Here is a 17899-nt window from a genome sequence, read left to right as displayed (position 1 = left end):
TTTTTCTTCTTTTTGAGTCATTCCTCAGTCACATAATATTACTCTTACATGTTTTCAAATGATTTAGGATAAAGAAGGATACGATATGTTTAAAAAATAATAAATAAATTTGTATATTACAAGTAAACCCTAAATTTAATTTAATGTTATAAAATTAATTTGTAAAATGAGATTTATATTTATATATTTTATCTAATTCTTAGTTTCTTTTGTTTGTTTGGATGTCACGTAATGTTTGAAAAAAAATGAAAGATGAGTAAGATATATTAGATGTAAATATATGCATTGCATTGCATGTGGTGTAAAATATAGCTAATCATCTCAAGAATTGAGATTGATGATTCCTTTTTCAGAAATATTTAACTCGTTAGCACACATTTAAGTGATGTTTTCAGGTTATTTGGATGAAAGATTGTTTTCTCAACAACAAACTTGACACTGAAAAAAATACACATGCCAAAGGATAATCTTAGAAATAACAATTTTTTGCTTGTGGTACAATTTTTTTCAAGTTGCAAATGGTAAAGGTATTTGTTTAATAGTACTTCATCATTTTTTGTTAAGATAAAGATGTTTATTACGACTTATAAAAGACATGTGCAAGTTGTTCACACTAATTGTTGCCTAGAACGGTAGATTGATCAGATCAAGTCAATGACTATGATTTAACAAACAGACATTAGTGGTCATTCCAAACCAAGTTTTTAGTTTTATCTCCTAACCTTATTTGCTGTTGGGATAAGTATGGAATATTCAATAATTTTACCTAATTTAACCTTTTAAAGTTGAACTACTACTGATGAAATTTGAATAGTTTTGCATAATATGCCAGAGAAGTCCCATGAATACACTTTAACATGATATATATTTTTTATTATTTTAAATTTATTGATAATTACAAAATTGAAAAAGACATTTTTTAAGTAAGTTGTGTTACTCAATATTAAGGTAAACTTGTTATTGTGATAAAACACTATTAATACACAGTTTCGTTTTTGGCATGACTTCATCATTATGAATGACAATTGTATCAAAGGGCACGTATAATATATATATATATATATATATATATATATATATATATATATATATATATATATATATATATATATATATAACCATTAACTATTTTATGCATAAATACAAAAAGCAGAAAGGAAAAGCTATAAATAAGTTTAACTACTAATACATACTATTGATTATTTTGTTTAAAAAAGTCATTTTTGTACTCTTTCTTTTCAATAATAAAGTTTAAGAATTAGAATATTGAGTTTGAAAACATTATGTTTTGAATATTTGATTATGATTTATGTTTGAGTTATCTATAGTAAATTTTCAATTTAGGTGTAAAAGTTTTTAATTGATATATTTATATTGCTTTTTTAACTTTATACATTAATAAAGGGTTGTAAAGAGTATAATTACTAGTATACAAGTACTCAACAGAAACGAAATTTAAAATTACTTATATAAATAAATAATGAAACAAGTATAAATATATTTTTCAAATACATTAGGATTAGTAATATAGTACATACATATAGTGTAAAAAATTAAGTAAATGTTAAATTTAAATATATTCAATACATTCTCGGGAATGTAACTCTTACTACGAAGACGAGTTTAACTCTCCGAACCAAATAATTGTTGAGAATGATTGTATTAATTGGATTTTAAGATTAACAACTCATTTGATGTAATCAAATTTATTTTATTTGTATATTTGTTTAATATATAAGATAATTTTTTACCTCTTACATCAGCAGCTTTTGAAAGAGAATTGCGAGATGGAAATGGGTGTAATTTAGAGTATCGTTTTCTCTAAACAAGGTCGAATTGATTTTCCGAAAGATTAAGCAGAATCAATCAAATGCTTCAAAGTGGAAAAGAAATTGATTTCATGGGAAAAATCAAGTGTGTATGCAAACGGTGAGATTATCCTTTTGGGTACATTTGGGGAACCAAGACGTAGCAAGGGTTGTATCTTTCACAACTATAGGATAGAAAAAGTTAAGACTTTTAAGAAATTGAGTTACATTCAACTTAGCTAAAGTTAAAAAGAAAATACGGTAAATATTACCGAAAAAAAATTATCATACGTTAAATAAGAACTGAAACATACTAACATAATGTTGGTGTCAACATGTGTCGCTAACGGGATTTAATAGAAATTGTCTTTGAATAAAAACATTATTTTAATATAAAACCTATATAAAATACTTTTATTTCTAGACGACTCTTACTGAATATTTTAGTACACTATTATAAAATTAATGAGCTTATGGAACAACAATTGTCGATTCACCATAATTGCAACTATATGTGAAATCAAATCACAATAAAACAGCATGCCAGGAAATAATTGATTAGGTAGAGCTTCCACAACTACGAAGTGAGGAAATCTAGGCCTCGACATGCAAAATCAAGCTGGTTGTTAAGGTCGTGAATTTCGTATATACTAGGAGTAATTAATTTTTTGTTTGGTCTAACTAAGACTAACTCATTTAATACAAGAAAAATGGTAGAATACAGAAATTTATGGTTAATTAGAACCAGCACAGCTCAAAAAATGCCTCGACTACAACCCAGAGAAAACAAACTTACAAGACCTACACAATCTAAACAGAAACTTCACTTATTTCAACTTGGAATCTCCCAGCACCACCAGAAGCAAAGAAAGAATGCTGCATCCAAATCACACAAGATATTCTACGCAAAACTTTGAAGTTTCGATACACCGATCTTCATAGGGGAGTTCACGCTATGCTTGCCATCATGGCGTAAATGTCAGTAGCTACTGCCCATGGGCGGCATGCCATAAGGAGGCATTGGGGGCATCCCAAGTCCACCCATTGGAGGGGGAGGAGCAAAGCCTCCTCCCATTCCTACTGGGCCTCCCATTCCAGGCATTGGTGGTGCAGGCAAAGCAAGAGGCAATAATTGAGCATACATGTTCTGCAACAGAAAACAAATCTCATTCATACTCAATCCTTAGAAAGGATTTATCGACACCAAACCTTTCTGAATAGTCAAACTGCTGACATAAAATGGCCACAATAATTACCTGTTGTGCAACTACTTCCTTTTCTTCTTGCTCCTTAACCTTCACTTCGTTTTGTGCTTCAATTTTGTCCTTCACTAGCTCATCGACTTTGCCAGTGTACTCACGAATAAACTACGGCAAAAAAATGACGATTAGAGAAACCTCTGGATACTACGAAACAATAACTGCATTAGTAAACCAAGATTTTTACTGCATAACTGTGTAATATCGCAAGTAAACAAGACCAACCACAATATTCAGAAGTTAAGCACCCATTACTAAGTACTAATTGAACATGTAATTATAATTTAAGTGCCTAATATAGATTGGTTTTATAATAAAGGAGGAAATATGATTAAAATGTTTCCCCATAAAAGTATTTTAAAGGGATTGATTATGATTGCAACCCATAAACTATCATACTTTGCAATAGACGAAAAAATTTACTATTAGTAGCCAGCATGCTTTTCAGGGAAATATCCAAAGCTTTGCTCTGAATTATAGCCAAGGTTACCGAATAGAGATTAAATCATAAATAACGAAGCTAATTTTTTAGTGAATCATAATTTGTTGTATCAAGTAAACAAGTTCAGATATACGGCATACATGATATATAGTGTTCAATGTAATTATGAACCAACAATAGACAACAATTTGTTAGTTGTATCTTAATTTTGTGAAACCTCTATTTTGGAAGAATAAGACCAAGTCAAATAGAGTGCATGTAATGAATGAGTGAGTGGCAAATACAGTTTTGCAACAAGTTCAGAAGTGCTCCTTCAATCCCTTTTCATTTAACAATTTAAGCTTGTATAACTTTTAAATTTCTCTATTCAGAATTGGTAAAAGAGAAATGAAAAAGTAAAAAAAAAAAAAAAAAACTGTTGAACCGTTTTACCTTTATCAATGATAAGAAATTGTTATAATTCATTCATGCACCGCAAGATTTTAAATCAGTTTACATCTTATGATACAAATCGATGACTAGTTAAGTCATGTTAATAGTGAATCATAATACTATAAATACAAGTGATAAAACTAGCAGCATAAAATAAAAGCAAACCTGCAATAGATATGGGAAGGCAAAGTCAATCATATTGTGCATCCAAGCTAGTTCAAGAACAATGTCTGCCCGGATCAAATCATAGCAAACAAATAGACATGAGGCAAAACATTCCTTCTTTCCCTGTGTAAGATATGAGAAGAAAAATTAGAAAATGCACATAATAATTAAATTAAAATACTATGATCATCCATAAAGACAAACAAAAAAGCTTGAGCCCATAGGTACGAAGCTTCAATGGCAATCCTTCAATCAGTAATTTGGGTTGTAAGACTAATATGTTCTGGCTGAACAAACAAGAAGTGGGCTTTGAAAAAAGAAAATAATAGACTCTACTCTAGGAATCAAATAATTTTCATCCATGACTTAGAATTGCACATACTGCAAGAAATACCATTAGTTTGCAATAACCATTTCTGTGAAGAAGGATGCAGTGTACCTAACTATGTATGGATAGAAATGTACAAAGCATGATGGTATAATTATTAAGCAAAACCCATTATCCAAGAACTAGTGAAACACATGTGCACATGTGTGTTCACTTTTTTTATGATAATAAAAAATAATAAAATTATTAAATATAAATCAATTTTATATTTTTATTGCAAAGGGATTTTATTTATGTTTTAAATTTTTTTTTATTATAGATAGTTATTTGTTTAAAAATGGTTAAATTTAAAAAAGTTCAAGTTAAGAAAAGAAAAAACAGTTAAATTGTAAAAAAGTGTATGTTAAAGGGTAAAATAGTAAAACAATTAACTTAACTTTAAAAAACTGTTATATAAAGGGTAAATAGGAAACAAAATGTAGACACCAAAAAGAAGAATCTCCTTTATATAATAGTATAGAAGTAAAGATAGTACACCAAATTAAGTAAGATATTGCAAGAAAATGAATTGTATAAGCAATTCGAAACTGAATATAGTACCTGATCGATGAAATAAACAAGCAACTCCTCAGCAAGTTCACGTTCTCCAGATTGTGAGGCTGTCTCCATGGCGTCTTTGTATAGGTTATCCTTCTTTGATAAAGCAATAGACTGCTTCCACCTACCTGCCTTCTTGTAAATATAAGCAGCAACTCGTCTCATCTCAAGAAGCTCATGCTTTTCAATCTGCATCATTAATAACATTCTATAAGGTTTCCACAACTGAAACCAAAAATTAGTTAAAATTCAGAGCAAATGCCACTCACCCTTTGGGCAAGGCCTATTTGATCAAAGTTATCATACAGATCAATTGACTCGCGCAATCTATCATAATCTTCCTCCTCAACATATATCTCATTCAATGCTTCATTAACAGCAGATACATTGTTGCTTTGAACCGCAACCATATATGGTTTCACAAGACGAAGATGACCAGCCTATAGCATATTAAAGGGAAATTGAATGTTAGTTTTATGGAGAGCAACAACTAATATATAACAATTTTTTGCTTTACCTTCCGCAAGATGTCAACAACACGAGCATGATCCACACGAAGTGCAAGGACATTCAGAACATCATTTATAAGATCTGGATGCTCTTCCAAGTAGAAGTGGACAGCCTTGTAATACAATTCCACATTAGCAACTTTAACAACAACATCTTTGAATTGCATGTGATCCCATGCTTCAGGTGAATGGTTCATGATGGTAGTTGCAGCATTATCAAACTCATCATATTGTATATACAAATAGGTCAATTCCTTCCAGTGCTGTTGTTCATCACAAGCTCGTATGAGTTTGGGAATATTGAGCCTGGTTGAGAATAGTTTGATATGCTCCATAAGCTTCTCAGGGCGGTATCTAGCATATAGAACTCCTAGCTCGGTAAAGATGCCCATATGAGCCCTTTCTAACCCTAAACCACTCTCCATGAGCGATATTAGCTCATTGAAGCAACCTCTATTTTGGTAATATTCACTGACTTCCTCCAAGTCATCCACCTATAAAATTAATTAAAAAGAAAAGGTTACTGCAACAAGCATTGGAAAGTCAACAAGATAACGACCAGCATTATAACAGCACAACACCATTCCAATCATAAATCACGTGCATTCACTACATACTTCAAGGGAAATTGTTTCACTATGACAAACTGAAGAACCAGATCATCAAACCCATCAGAAATCAAAAAAACTTTTCAAATATACTTTATATGCGCACACACAGTTCACCAGAAAACAAAAATCAACACAATACCTGAATAATGATGTTGAGTCCACAAATCTGGGCCAAACGAAACTCCTCTGCATCAACACAAGCAAAGCAAACTTCCTTCCATGTCTTTGAGCTGTTAGCTTTCCTTGCTGCATCAACAGCACCTTGAAACTGTTTTAATTTGACCAGTGTGATGGCTAACTTGGCCCAGTTAGATATAAAAGCAAATATGATTTTTGCAGCCTCATATAACGCTTCATCATACAACCGGTCACCAACAGTTTGAAGATTAGCAACATTTGGCATAAGAATGAACTCCTCAATGTCACTTAGCCTATCAATCTTTGCATATGCATAAATGAGCTCACTGTCAACCTTGGGTTCTTTTGCTTTCTGCCTTACCATCAGCAAGTATTTCACCAAGTCATGGTAAACATTGGCATCTTCAGCAGCACGGATAACATCTAAAAATTGTGTAGAATCATCTGCTCGTATAAATGATTCAATTGCATCACTTACTAGCCCATCCCTGAGTTGAGCCTTGGCCACCTGACTCCAAACAGCATCTTCTTCAACTCTAAAAGCAAACTCCACAGCTCTATCAATGCTATGAATATTATCAAGCAACACATTGACTGCTTGAACATTCAAGTTGAACTTCTTAAAGATGGCAAATGCTTCCTCAAATAACTGAGCTTCTACAGCCATTTCTCCAACTGCAGGCCCATCAAAATTATCCAATCTATTGACATAATCCATAACTCTGGATGGATCGGCCTTTATAGCTGTCAAAATAAGAAGATTCTGCAAATTAAAGTTCCCACTGAATGCAGAATTCTGAAGGACAATCTTCTCAAGAAGTTCAATCAGTTCATGAGGCAGATCAGCTGTCATGAAAGCCTTAACAGCTGCAGAAACTTGTTCAGGGCTTGAGCTTTCGGGCAAAGCAGTGGATACAACCTGATCAATAAGTTGCCTTCTATAGTCATTATCAGGATCGAGAACTTTGGCCCACAGATCACCATCCATTCTCTCAACAACATATCTGTCATCATAATATAAGCATGTGAACATTGGACACAAGAAATTTGATTTGGTGGATTAAGGATCATACAATATAGGTTCTTTTAAATGTGAGGGAGTGCACTTTAAAGTACAAAGTGCAGTTATAACCATCTATTTATAGGAAAATCAATGGTTGAGAATATGATCAAACACATGTACTTGTATGACAAATCTCGAAGCTGTACTAAATTTTAACCATTGGTCTTCTAATTAATGATTGTAACTAGACTTTATTATTCAAAGTCACTTAGGAGGAGCCATGACATACCGTGCTTGCAGTTTGAACAAAGAATTTTTATTAGTGACATGGATAAGTTCATCATCACATTGTCCTCGCCGATAAGCTACCACAGCTAAGGTGGGATCACGTTTCTCACAGTACTTGCCCACAACTCTAGAATCGTAGTATGGGTTGGTCGTGAGGAAATGTTCTGGGTTGTTGTTGCTATCAATGATAATTTTACCCAGTGCATTGTGAACATGTACATCCTGGCTTCCCTCACTTACAAGATGTTCCAAGAATTGTGTGAGCAAACGAAGCCGATTCCTGCATACCAAAGAAAGGGACAGGATAAATAAGAAACGTGAGTGCAAAGCAGCAGGACATTGGTAAAGGGCAAACACCACCTCTTCTCGCATTCCTCCACAAGGGGCTCCACTGGCAGTAACGAGCGAACAGAAAGAATCAAGCCCTTGATAAAATCTTCCGGGCATTCATCATCCAGCAGCTGCCCCACAACTAAAGGAGCATTCCCTGGGTTTACCTGTATAGGAAGGCACAAAGTTTTACATAAGCAGAATGGAAGAAAGTGATAGCACTCATGAGATAAGCGAGGCTACTACACTATACCTTCTGAACATAGCCTTCGATGTAGCGAAGCATGTTGTTTGTGTACAGATAGTGAGTTAGATCTGGAACAAACCCAAAACGATCGCAAACATTTATCAAAGGCCGTGCATCTGGAAGCTTAGCCTCCATCAGAAAGTTTTTGGTTTTCTCGGCATCATAGAAATTTGATTCTCTTGTCACACGCTCAACCTCCTTGATTTGACCGGTCTTTGCTGCTGCCTCGATGTACTTAAAGTGAATGTCAGGATCCTCACTGGTACATATTATTTAGAGGACATACATCAGCAAAATACCCCAGACAATGTCTCAATTATAAGTGAAGTCAATTACCAACAACAACAAAAAAAAAAACATTTTTTCTTTCAGAATAAAAGAATTACCTGGAGCTCAAGTAAGATCCAAGGAAAAAATACAATCCCTCATACGACCTAAACTGCTCAAAAATTTTTATGCAGGCATCAACACCCAATTGTTCACAATATTCTTTAGCAACCTGAACACATAAGAAAGCTTTGTCAACAACTGTTGCTAAGTTCCACGTTATAGAAGACAAGGACACCACCATACCTGCACAATGATCTGAAGGTTCCCCCTAAGATTTGCCAGCAGTAAATCTTTCATGCACTCTAATGCCCATTCTCGTGACAGTGTACCAAAAAACTCTACAAGTGACTGTAAAATAGATCTAATAAAAACTCCACAAGTATTTTAAAAGCTCAAATGAAGAATTTTAAACCATAAAATAGATCTAAAAGCAGAACAGAAAATAAACCTGAGGTTCAATTGCATGTGTATTAACAATCACACGTTTTATATCTGGCAACTCTGTGTAATGCTGCACCAAGAATATTGCAATCAATCAACAGTTTAATTTAACTTTAAGATTAACACAGAAAGTGCCAGAATAGAGCACATTTGGACAATCCTTACTTGCAAAGCTCGCACGTAAAGACCAGCTTTTTCACAAAGTTGAGCAATACGAGGACGGTCATAATGGCTGAACATGCCATTAGCCAATATTGCATCAGCAACATTAGGGAAAGTCACCAGATTTATTTCCAACACCTGAACAGCAATTCACAAGATCGTATCACTTCAGAGAAATAAGTATGAGAGTAAGACGCCCATAAAAGATGGGAAACAAAGGATGCACCTTTGTCTGAAGGAACCCATGCTCTGGTAGGTTTGGTTTTAAAACATCAAGGAGAAAAGCAGTTGCCTCTCGGATCAGATTTCTCTGAGAAGAAAGTAACCAAAATAAAAAAACATTAATTTCAAGAACCACTCATCAATGACTATGAAAATAAAATATCACATTAACATCACAATTGCTTAATCACAACATATAATCAACCTGAAGAAAGAGATCAGTTATAGTGTTGTAATCAACTGGGCTACCTCCCTCCATTTGAGACATCATTAATGCAAAATTAACAGCACCCTGCATGTCAAAATAAAAATGGTAACTTTCAGCAGACATTATCAATTAGATGTACATGTTGAGAACACAGTTACCACACATCTAACAAGGAAGCAGACAATAAGGGAGCTACAAAGAAATGGTTTGAGTTCTACAAAAAGAATTATATATTATGAACTGCAGAAGTTTCTCTCACACCTGAGGATCTGTCCGGAGAATTGTTTGCAGAAGGAAGAGGTAGTCAGGTGTGTATCCAACCTATAGCAACAAAGATGTACCACAATATTCAGGAAAAGTTGTGTACAGAAAAATGTTATGCATGTTATAATAGCAGTAAATGATTCTATGAATTAAACATCAATGTTCTTTCATGAAGTAAACAAACACCTGTTTAGAGTATATCAGAATTTTGTCGAACTCCCTCCTCTCAGCAAACGCAGCAACAACTTTGGGTGTAGCTCTGGCTTTGATATATATTTTTAAAGCAAGATCATTATCCACAGTCTACAAGGGAGCATGCACGTAAATATTAATAGAATACAACATTTCACAATAAACCAGTAGGAATATCATCACCCTGTTTGGGATACAATTCAAAGATAGAACACATACAAAGCACTCCCTCTGGACTCAATTATAAGAAAATTCAACTAATTTCACACTTCTTAACAATAGTAGTTAAGTTCGTTAAATATTCTTGTTTTCGTACAATAAAGAGGTAGATTGCCTAAATTACTCATTAAGGATTATGCTTACATTTAAATATAAGGCTTACTTATTGAGGAACTAGAATTTCCTTACATTTAAGTCCACCAAATATGACCATTCTGTGCTTATCTTAAGAGTCCAAGGGAGTAATAAATAAGAATGAAATTTAATTCTTCAAAATTTTGATGCAACCCTAACCTTAACAAGATCTCCTAGTTCCTCGCTGCATTCAAGTTTGTCCTCTGCCAACCAGTTCTCCAACAGATTTTTCTTGTTCTGGTTCACAACCAACCGTGACAATTCTAATGATTCAAAGGAATTCAGCTTTCCCCTGGTCAAAAGTGTTCCAAAATACTGCAATAGTGGAGGAGTTTGCCCAGCTTGCACAGGAACACTCTGCCATATAAAGAAGATAATAACATTTTAAACATTTACAATCTTATTTACCAAACGAAAGGACAGCACCCAAAGGCTAAAGATAAACAACAGGAAAATAAAACTCTGAAAATGAAGCAGGAGGAAAAAAAAAAAAGAGAAAAATCTCAGATAGCAACATCCTGTCAACAAACCTGAAATTTTGCAACTGTATCAGGAGTTCGAAGGATTCCTTGTGGAGATTCAGCTGCAAGCTCTGCAGCTTCTTTATATTTTGTTTGGGCAAACAGTTCATGAAAACGTTCCACTACCTGTAATGTCAACAAGTTTGGATATCATATCCATGAATAAAAGAACCAAAAAGTACAACAATAAGAGAGATCATTTCTTAAGATGCTTGAACATAGCACAATCAAATAATCAAAATTAAAGGTTTTAGAAATATATAACTGAAGAAGAGATTAAAACATGTAAATTCCATTGGTGAAGGTAATAACTAAAGAAACAACAGATCAACAGCAGCATGAAGATCAGTCACATACCTCCCAAGACTCAAGCATAAAGTTTTTACAAAAATAGAATCTCTAAAATAAAAGAAGTTTAAAACAAATATACAGCAAAAACAGAAAGGAAAAGAAATGTCTATCAAACACCTATGAAATAAACTGAAGTAGGGTCAACCGAAAGGAAGAGTAATTAATCATCAAAGTATTGCACTTTTTATTGCAAGCTTCTAACAAGACTTCATGCAAGTGAACATTAGCAGTTACATCAAACCCAAGAGATTAATTCACAATGCATCCAAGTACTCTGGATCTCACTGATAACACACCCTTGAAGAAATATACTATTACTAGATGTGAGTTCTACATAATTGAACATACCAGTTTCTCAGCACCAGGTAGATTTCCTCTTTTGGCAAGACTAACGGCTAGCTCCAAATTGTTTAACTGTTACAATAACCATATGTAATTTGTAAAATTATCTTTTCATACTCCAATTTACAACAAAAAAATAACAAGGTCAGAAACATACTTGACCACTGACGAAATTTACAATGGTTTGTTCATTAACAGTAGCCAATAAGACCTGGCCTCTCCTGTTGATGGCATAAAAGCCTCCCACAGATGTAGCTTCTGAGGTCAAAAATATAGGATCAGGACTGATTCTGTTCCTGTATACAGCAGTGGCTGTCTCCAAATCATAGACAAATAGTAGCCCAAGTTTCGTAATCACATAAATCAAATTGTATTTGTGAGATATCTGCCAAAAAACAGAGTAGGTATCAAATATCTATACTGTTTATAAAATGAACAAGTACTAGCAACTTCTGTACCTGCATGGCAACTGGAAAATCATCAGCAAAATCAGGGGGGAAGAAAAGATCTGCTTGTTTCTTCGTAAATGACGGCCTCCCTATAAACAGATTCATAAAGTTTGTCATGGACCAACTATATAAAAAGATTAGGTTGTTAGGTGAAGTGAAGATGCGTGAGTGATTTCATATTGCATTTCCAACATGCCCCTTGTGCCAGAACCTTTTGGGCTTGAAGCATGGATAATCAAGAGGACAGCCCGTCCTGTGCTCATGTCCAACTTTTTTCTTAGTAGAATGGGAACAGAAAGAATAGAACTCAACCATTTTATTACTGAGGCTCTGAAAAATATTAAAAAGCTTAAGCCATTAGGTGGAGACACATTATTTAGTATTACATCTCTACCAATCCGGCTCAATAAGGATGATCAATTCATGCACATGGTTCAATTTCTTAATACCCTTACCCATTTTAAAAAATACTGAGTGGTTTCAATATAGTGCTATGAAAATTCGCTACCAAAACCAATCACATCTAATGAATATTTACTGATTCATCCACCCCCCACTTTCAAACTTATACGTCTTTATATTTACAATGGTAAACCCAATATAAATTCAATACAATTACTAAATGCATGATGAACTTTGTCTATCGCTTAAACACATGGTAACACATGGAAAATCCTCATAGCATGGCCTAAGTAACAATTAACAGTTACAGGACACACATTATCAACAATAACCAATTTCAACTTCTGCTTTACGATGAACATTAAAATTCATCAAGGCAAGATAGAATCAATACAGCACACGAGACAGTTTTGACAACACAACATATAGTGACCATGATAATTACAATAAGAGATAAATCATGAAGGAGCTGAAAAATATGCAGACCTGGCTGAGCACCCAGTTCTATAACATGCAACTTGGATGTAACCTGACCAGCATTAAGCGTCTTTGAGGCAAAAGAAATCAAAACAGAAGGGTTTTCATTTCCAGGAACCTGTCCAAAAACAATCATGATTTACCAGAGGCGTAGTAGCATATGCTATTAAGAAAATATTAAATAAATTTATACAAAAAATGAGCAAAATAGTAAATGAAACGCACTTTAAATTGGGCAAATGATGCAGCATGAGCCTCAAGAGCCTGACTGCGTTGTTGATCCACAGAGAAAAGTTGCATGTTTCCCTTAACCAATTGAGGCCTCTATGATGAAAAATAATATTAATAAATACACCAAAAAGGGTCAGGTCAGGTCTTGTTAAAATCACAGTAAAGATCACAATTATACACAAATAAAGCCAGCAGAAACATGGGTAAAAACTGGTAACGAATGAAAATCCTAAATTAGAGTAGAAAATTGGAAATGCGTCTCATCATGAGAGATAACTATCTCCATAGCATGTGATAGCAGTGCTATTTGCACCTTAGCATCACAGAGTGGAGAATAATACAGAAAGTCATAAACTATATCACAAAGCATGTTGCCTCCACTACACTGGAACAGGGAATCCTTGTATTCTGCCGACCATTTTCCAAGTTAAACAACAATTTTTTCATATATGTTTGTTATTTCAACCCCATATTTTTATCTAAACAACCTAACAGGTTCAAAACTTTATTTGAAGCTTCATTAGTGCAACACCCACAGTTCTCCCACCTGTTCTCATACAAACAGCCAACACACACAGTACTCAATGGTGTTGTCTCTGACCAAACCCTTCCACAAAGACTGAACATAACCACTTCTCTGTTGATTGTTCTGATATGTAGAAGAAAACTCAAGCCTGCCTTTGTCTCTGTTCAGTTGCTCCCTTTTTTTAATATTTTTCATTCATGTTCTACCTGCTCACCCCTATGATCCATCCAAGTGTTTCTCTTATGATTTTTTTTTTTTTCATCTCATTGGAAATCCCTCAAGCAATCATGTCATGGCATCATCTTCTTGTAGGCTTAAACTTGTTTGGTTCCTTTACATTTTTTATCATTGACCAGTCTGTTTAGTTTAAGCATATGATGTTTATTATTATGATTATGATTATATATTTCCTTTATGTAAATTTTGTACTTTTGAGAACTTATATATATTTGTAATGTAAATTATTTAACTTGAACCTATAACCTTCAGAATAATTATCATCCCCCCTATTCAAATTCTGTCATAACAATTTAAAAGTCAAGGACTCCACATCACTATTTGAGATTGATAACTATGACTACAACATGAACCAGAGATCTACCTCAGGGGAACCAGGAGCAATGCCAATCAGGACCAACCATTTTTCTGTAGGGTCACATCGATAATTAATTATCTGGTTGTTTGCCAAATTTGCTGTTCTCTCAAACATTTTAACAGGTTCAGAATCACCTACAAGTTGCATAGATCATGAAGCATATACTAGTCAACAATTTGTAGAAACTACAAGCACACTGTACATGAATAAACTGGAGAATATAGCACCAGTGTACCACACAAATTCATTGATTTAATCAAATTATCGTCCTACCTTCAATTGACCAGTGATATACAGAGGTCTGCGTTACAAGACCCAACATCTTGGGGCTAATCCACTTCCAAAAGACAACCTATACACGATTAACAACATATGTTAAAATATTGAACCTGTTACAATATATGTGTCCATATCATTATAGTTACCTGCTCAGGCATCTGATATGATTTCATCTTTGCTTTCAGCTCAATATTAAATATTTGTAGATGATCTTGAGTAGTCCCTTGCAGTTGGGCTTCAAGAGAATGAAGTAACTTGTAAGTGAAGAAAATCCAGAAGTAAACAATATTTCAAAGACAACATCAACAGAAGCACAAGCACAACAAACTGAAAACTTCAATGATTGCTTAACGTTTGGAAGCAATATGATCTATGAAAATTGCAGCTCATCTTAAATACGAATAATTTTATTTTAACCGTTGAGAATCTTTTCAAACGTGACATGACATCATAAAATTTATGTACTATTCCAATATTTGATAGGCCTATTGTGAAATTGCATGTTATTGAAGTATTAGCAAAAGAAAAAAATGGAGAAAAAACATTTATCACATAATGATCATATATTTTTATTAAAACTAACCAGACCAAAGTCATTGTTTAAACGTATTTTTTCCAATATCTACATATCTGCATTTATAAACCCTCATCTAATAGAGTCCATCTTTTTTCCAATAAATATTATATCACTTACTTGTATAAAATATCTTCATTGTATAAAATATAAAATACGGAGGATATCAGTTTACTTCATCTTCTTAAACCAATCAAAGATCCCTGCTTGACAGTTATGTGGCCCTAGTTATCAAGGCGCAAGTACACATGTTTAAATAACTAAGCATGTTGTAGTTGACTACACATGTTTATTCCAATCCATCAAACAATCTGGTCCACAAAAAGAAAAAAAATATATATATAAAAAGAAAATTGTGCAAAGAAATCAAGCTTCCAATGGATCTTGATATCCACAAAGACATAATTCATGTAAATACCAAGGTACCCGATAAACGATCGGGAGTATTAGTAACAGAACACAACTTGCAAGACATAAATTCAGGAGAAGATTATGAAACACGTGTCTTACCTTTCAAAGCAAGGATTCTAGAATTGGGATTCATAAGAGCCGAATCTGCAGTGATAGGCCTCCTCAAAGGCTGATTTGGCATGGTCATATCAATAATGACCACGCTATTCTGAGGAGAGGTTTCTCGAACACATATATACTTATCCGATTCCATCGTCACGTGTGTGAACGTGATGAATTGCGTATTGATGCCAATGCTCGGCAACTGCAATCACAAGTGAGATCATATGACACAAATCACGCCACTTAATACACTACTAGCAAAACAATTCATCAGCAACATCGAACAATTATGCTTCACACTCTCCAGTTCAGAAAACAAGAAACAAAAAAAAATAGAAAAAACTCAGATCTGCACATACGTAACGGTAAGCAAACTAGTAAACTAAAATTGCAAAATACTCGACTAGGAGACCAAAATTGACCGAGTTTGCAGCAAAACTGAGTAATTATCACATGGCAGTGCACTTGTTGTTACTTCCAGAAATAGAACTGTAAAGTGCATCAATAAAGAGAGAAAAACAAGGCTCGCGTGAAAGAGATCGAAGAAGGATGAAAACTCACAGTTAGGGCTTCTTTCATGGTGATCGGAGCATTCGCGGCCGCCATGGTGACTTAGATCGATGACCAGAAAATCGAAGACTCGGATCTGCAACCGGCGATTGAACTCGTGAATTTAGAGCGGAACAGGACAGTGAAGGAGAGTAGAGAGAGAGCTTGAGGAGGATCCAAATCGCTGCGAGATCTGGAAGCAGCGGAGCCAAAGACTTGGACCCTCTTCAAAGCGAAGAGGAAGGAGAGAGAAAGAGAAAGAAGTGGAAACGAAATGGGATATTGGACTTGTGACACGAATAAAACGAGGGAGAGTGTAATTGAATTGGCGTTTACACTGCCGATACGAGAAGCATAAATCTCGTCTCTATTAGACACACCGAGCAAGAGAAGCGAAAATATTTAGGAGCGGTAATAAACTAATAATAGCGCTAAAAAATGGAAAATCCTTTAAGAGGGACTGTAGGAGCCGTGTCAACGTGCCTTACTACGAGGGCATGCCCTTGATCTTGAACACGTAGGAGGGTGTCTTGTCTTTTTCATGTCCGTTTGAAATAGCGCAGCGAAAATAAAAAAAAAAGAGGGCTTTTCAGAAAGAATTTGTTTCTTTCCATTTCAACGAACAATGGTTGATTTTTCTTCACATGTGTGCTGTACTAGATAGAGGTTTAACATGGATTAATCATTTCATGTTTAAGATGAGGAGAGGAAAATAAAAAAATATATTATTTCATAAGAAAAATTCATGTTTATATAGCTATAACTTTTTGAAAGTTTTATTTTCAGTTTAAGTTAATTTTAATTTATAAAAAATTATTTTATTATATTTTTTTGTGTTTTAAAGGATTTTAATAGATAATTTGTTTAGAGTACATTCATAATAAAAAAAATTCTAAAATTATGGGAATGTAACTAAATATTAAACTAAATTATTGTTTGCACTCCCAAATTTTTTATTACATTTTATTTTCTTTCTTTTGTTTACCTATTGTGAGTATATTTATTTGGAGTTTCCAAAGTGAGATTTAGTGTCTAAATTGGAAATTAATTAGTTGACAACAAATATTCCTAATTAACCGTCACTGTAATAGTAACATAGTTAGTGATTTATAAATTTTCATACATACTACATTACAAGCAGACATTTTTCTTACATTTTATATATGGATTCACAAGAGTAATATCAATGATATCTAAGAATCTATTTAGTTCATTCCTATATAATCAATTATCATCATAAATACTTGCAAAATATTTATATGTCCAATTAAACTCATAGATTATATAATTGTCCTATAACATTTCATTCATACAGTCATATCTCAGACTTAGATCGTTCTCATGTAATAGGTAAAATCCTTTCATCGGTAAGACAATGTTCATTTTTACATCATATTCTTTCAAATTATGAAAATACCAATCAACTCTCACCACCTAATATCTTCGTTTATATGAGTACAATATTAGTACGTTTTAAATAATCTTATTATCGAGTTGCACATTCTATAACCATAAACACTTGCAACAGACTTATATGTTGAATTAGACTCAAAGATTTCCCACTTGTCATATGACCTCTCACAAACACAAAGTCACGTATCAAAAGTTAAGTCTTCCTCAGATATAAGTTCATTTTACATGCAAGACAATGTTTCTTTTCACATCATTCTTTTAAATTATAAAAATCTCTTTCAACTCTCACAATCTCATATATTTTTTAATGTGAGTGTAATATTAGTAGAGTCTTAATAGCCTTACTA

At 33.7% G+C, this 17899-nt stretch overlaps 1 protein-coding gene across 1 annotated transcript; it reads right to left on the bottom strand.

Moving 5' to 3' along the window:
- Positions 1–2428: 2428 nt before the first annotated feature.
- Positions 2429–16502, bottom strand: LOC114194188 (clathrin heavy chain 1). The gene is made up of 30 exons (XM_028084282.2): positions 16152–16502; positions 15588–15792; positions 14650–14738; positions 14498–14576; positions 14231–14358; positions 13098–13196; positions 12882–12990; positions 12003–12082; positions 11702–11929; positions 11551–11616; positions 10861–10977; positions 10490–10687; positions 9971–10087; positions 9782–9841; positions 9518–9604; positions 9317–9400; positions 9094–9228; positions 8936–8998; positions 8731–8835; positions 8544–8656; positions 8164–8416; positions 7941–8077; positions 7582–7860; positions 6291–7293; positions 5549–6034; positions 5301–5471; positions 5035–5220; positions 4107–4229; positions 3065–3175; positions 2429–2955 (listed from the first exon to the last, which is right to left on the bottom strand). The coding sequence occupies exons 1-30, from the start codon at positions 16194–16196 to the stop codon at positions 2788–2790; spliced, it is 5124 nt and encodes a 1707-aa protein (XP_027940083.1). The 5' UTR covers positions 16197–16502; the 3' UTR covers positions 2429–2787.
- Between the last annotated feature and the right edge of the window lie 1397 nt (positions 16503–17899).

The sequence above is a fragment of the Vigna unguiculata genome, chromosome 8, assembly GCF_037176805.1.
Source record: "Vigna unguiculata cultivar grain cowpea cultivar isolate G323 ecotype 2 chromosome 8, ASM3717680v1, whole genome shotgun sequence".
Taxonomy (NCBI): domain Eukaryota; kingdom Viridiplantae; phylum Streptophyta; class Magnoliopsida; order Fabales; family Fabaceae; genus Vigna; species Vigna unguiculata.
The sequence above is the reverse complement of the archived record's forward strand: the minus strand, read 5'-3'. Positions and strand labels throughout refer to the sequence as shown.